The sequence below is a fragment of the Musa acuminata genome, unplaced genomic scaffold (assembly GCF_036884655.1).
Source record: "Musa acuminata AAA Group cultivar baxijiao unplaced genomic scaffold, Cavendish_Baxijiao_AAA HiC_scaffold_603, whole genome shotgun sequence".
Lineage (NCBI taxonomy): Eukaryota > Viridiplantae > Streptophyta > Magnoliopsida > Zingiberales > Musaceae > Musa > Musa acuminata.
In genome coordinates this window covers 11,242-14,955 of record NW_027020842.1, presented here as the reverse complement: position 1 = coordinate 14,955, position 3,714 = coordinate 11,242, and the positions used below count along the sequence as shown (strand labels likewise).

Below are 3,714 nucleotides of genomic sequence, written 5' to 3'. Positions count from 1 at the left end.
AAAGGGATGATAGCCACTTTTTTCTCTATAACAGGATTATTAGTTTCTCGTTGGATTTCTTCAGGACATTTTCCGTTAAGTAATTTATACGAGTCATTAATCTTCCTTTCGTGCAGTTTCTCCATTATTCATATGATTTCCAAGATGGGGAACCATAAAAATGATTTAAGCACAATAACCGCACCAAGTACCATTTTTACACAAGGCTTTGCCACGTCGGGTTTTTTAACTGAAATGCATCAATCCGCAATATTAGTACCTGCTCTACAATCTCAGTGGTTAATGATGCACGTAAGTATGATGTTATTAAGCTATGCAGCTCTTTTATGCGGATCACTATTATCAGTCGCTCTTCTAGTCATTACATTTCGAAAAAACATCGATATTTTTTGTAAAGGTAATAATTTCTTAATTAAACCATTTTTCTTTGGTGAGATTCAATATTTGAATGAAAAAAGAAGTGTTTTTAAAAACACTTCTTTTCTTTCATTTCGAAATTATTATAAATATCAATTGACTCAACGTTTGGATTATTGGAGTTATCGTGTCATTAGTTTAGGATTTACCTTTTTAACCATAGGCATTCTTTGTGGAGCAGTATGGGCTAATGAGGCATGGGGATCTTATTGGAATTGGGACCCCAAAGAAACTTGGGCTTTTATTACTTGGACCATATTCGCGATTTATTTACATACTAGAACTAGAATACATATTAGAAGTAGAACAAATCAAAGTTTGCAAAGTATGAATTCGGCACTTGTGGCTTCTATAGGATTTCTTATAATTTGGGTATGTTATTTTGGAATCAATCTATTAGGAATAGGTCTACATAGTTATGGTTCATTCACATTAACATCTACTTGAATAAACTACACAGATAAATAATTGAATAAACTACATAAAGAATACATAAGAACATCATCCCATATATATATAAAAAGCTTCTTGTTTGTGCGAGTTTTTGAGAACCGTTTGAATCATTCCTTATTCAAAACGGTTCTCAAAAACTCAAAATGCATCTCATTACAATTCTAATTCACTTTATTCTTTTGCATTGTACAGCGAACGATTTTAAAAATCTTAAAATCAAAGACAAAAATTATATTTCCGTATTATTAATGAAAGACTATCGATGAAAGTAATTAGATAGGATAGCTTGCACCCTGTCAACTGATAGCGAGAGAACGAAATCCGGATAAATACCAATACCTATTACGGGTAGAAAGATACAGATTGAAACAAATAGTTCTCGTGGTCCAGAATCCGCAAAATTAGAGTTTGGAACATTGAATAGCTTGTATCCATAGAACATCTGACGTAACATAGATAATAAATAAATAGGAGTTAATATCATTCCAATTGCCATTACAAAAGTAATTAGCATTTTTGGCATTAAAAGGTATTTTGGACTAGTAATTATTCCAAAAAATACTAATAATTCCGCAACAAAACCACTCATTCCTGGCAATGCAAGAGAAGCCATCGAAAAACTACTGAACATGGTAAATAGTTTTGGCATTGGGATCGATACCCCCCCCATTTCGTCGAGATAAACAAGACGTATTCTATCACAACTCGTTCCTGCCAAGAAAAAAAGCGCAGCACCAATAAATCCATGAGAGAGTATTTGTAAAATGGCACCGTTGAGTCCCATTCCGGTTATAGAACCAATTCCTATAATTGTGAAACCCATGTGAGATACAGAGGAATAGGCTATTCTTTTTTTTAAATTCCGTTGACCGAGAGAGGTTGAAGCTGCATAGATTATTTGAATCGTTCCCACTATTACCAACCAGGGAGAAAATATAGAATGAGCGTGGGGTAATAATTCCATATTGATCCGAATAAGTCCATATGCGCCCATTTTTAATAAGATTCCAGCTAGAAGCATACATGTACTGTAATGTGCTTCTCCATGGGTATCTGGTAACCACGTATGTAGGGGTATAATCGGCGATTTGACAGCATAAGCAATAAGGAATCCAAAATATAATATTATTTCCAATGCCACAGGATATGATTGATTAGTTAATTTTGAAAAATCTAATGTGGGTTCATTAGGGCCATATAAACCCATACCTAGAACTCCTATTAAGAGAAAAATGGAGCCCCCCGCAGTGTACAAAATAAACTTTGTGGCCGAGTAGAGACGTTTCTTTCCCCCCCACATGGATAAAAGTAAATAAACAGGAATTAATTCTAACTCCCACAGCATGAAAAAAAGTAAAAGGTCTCTAGAAGAAAATAATCCTATTTGACCGCTGTACATTGCTAACATGAGAAAATAGAACAATCGCGAATTTCGAGTAACTGGCCAAGCCGCTAAGGTAGCTAAAGTGGTGATAAATCCTGTCAGTAAAATAGGTCCTATGGAAAGCCCATCGATTCCCAGTCTCCAGTGAAAATCAAAAACATCTATCCATTTTAAATCTTCCTCCAATTGGGTTAATGGATCGTCCAATTGGAAATGATAACAGAAAACATAGGTTGTTAGAAGGAGTTCCAACGAGCATATACATATAGCATACCACCTAAACATCTTATTTCCTTTATGAGGAAGAAAGAAAATGGAAGAACCGACGGATATCGGCAAAACAACAAGTATTGTTAACCAAGGAAAATAACTCGTGATAAAGACAAGATACGTTTGACCAGAAAAACCCGTGCTCGGAATAGAATAATATATTTTCTCGAGTACGGGCTTTTGTCGGTAAAGAGGAATCAATTGATTCAAGTGGATTTTTTTGTAACGTATCAATAACCTAGACCCATGCTGCGAGTTGTTTCATATGATAAATAAACACGGACACTCAAAAAATCCGTGGGGCAGGCGGATTCACATCTCTTACAACCCACACAGTCCTCGGTTCTTGGTGCGGAAGCAATTTGCTTAGCTTTACATCCGTCCCAAGGTATCATTTCCAATACGTCTGTGGGGCAGGCTCGTACACATTGAGTACACCCTATACATGTATCATAAATTTTTACTGAATGTGACATTGGATCTATAAATTCCAGATTTTAACATCAAAAATTTTCAATCTGGTAGAAAATTAGTATTTATATTATAGACACCAGACGAAGCAGTGGTTTATTAAAATTTTAAGAATCAATATATTTCTAAATCTGTTCATGAGAAAAAGCCAAGAGACTTTGATTTCCGTTTCAAAAATCATGATCATACGAGTCACATGTGTAAATAAAAATTGGCCGACAAAACAAATTGATCAATCATTCAAATCAATATTTCAATATTCATATTTTCAATATGAAATATGAATATAAAAAATAAAACTAAATTAGTAATTTAATTTATTTTCGTAATATGATTAACATATTATTATTTAATAATATTATTTTTATTATTTTATTATAATATTTATAATATTATGCAGTATATTATTATATAATACATTTATATTATTATATAATACATTAAAAATACATTAAAAACATTAAAATTTAAATACATTAAAATTAAATAAAATAAACAAATAAAAAACGAAATAAAAAAATTATAATACCAATTAAATTAAGAATATAATTATTTTTCATTAATGGAATATGAAAGTGAAAGAATAGAAATAGAAAAATATTCCAATTTCATTTATATTTTCTTATGCTTTATCATGTTGTGTGGTGTCTTGATTTATATGATCATTATAACTGATTATTCAATATATGATCATGATAATTATCACTAATTATTCAACA

At 32.1% G+C, this 3,714-nt stretch overlaps 1 protein-coding gene across 1 annotated transcript; it reads right to left on the bottom strand.

Annotated features, from left to right (window-relative positions):
* Positions 1-420: 420 nt before the first annotated feature.
* On the bottom strand, positions 421-3,249 carry LOC135662255 (NAD(P)H-quinone oxidoreductase chain 4, chloroplastic). The gene has a single exon (XM_065176628.1). It carries the CDS (start codon positions 2,537-2,539, stop codon positions 1,127-1,129), a length of 1,413 nt encoding a protein of 470 aa, XP_065032700.1. The 5' UTR covers positions 2,540-3,249; the 3' UTR covers positions 421-1,126.
* Between the last annotated feature and the right edge of the window lie 465 nt (positions 3,250-3,714).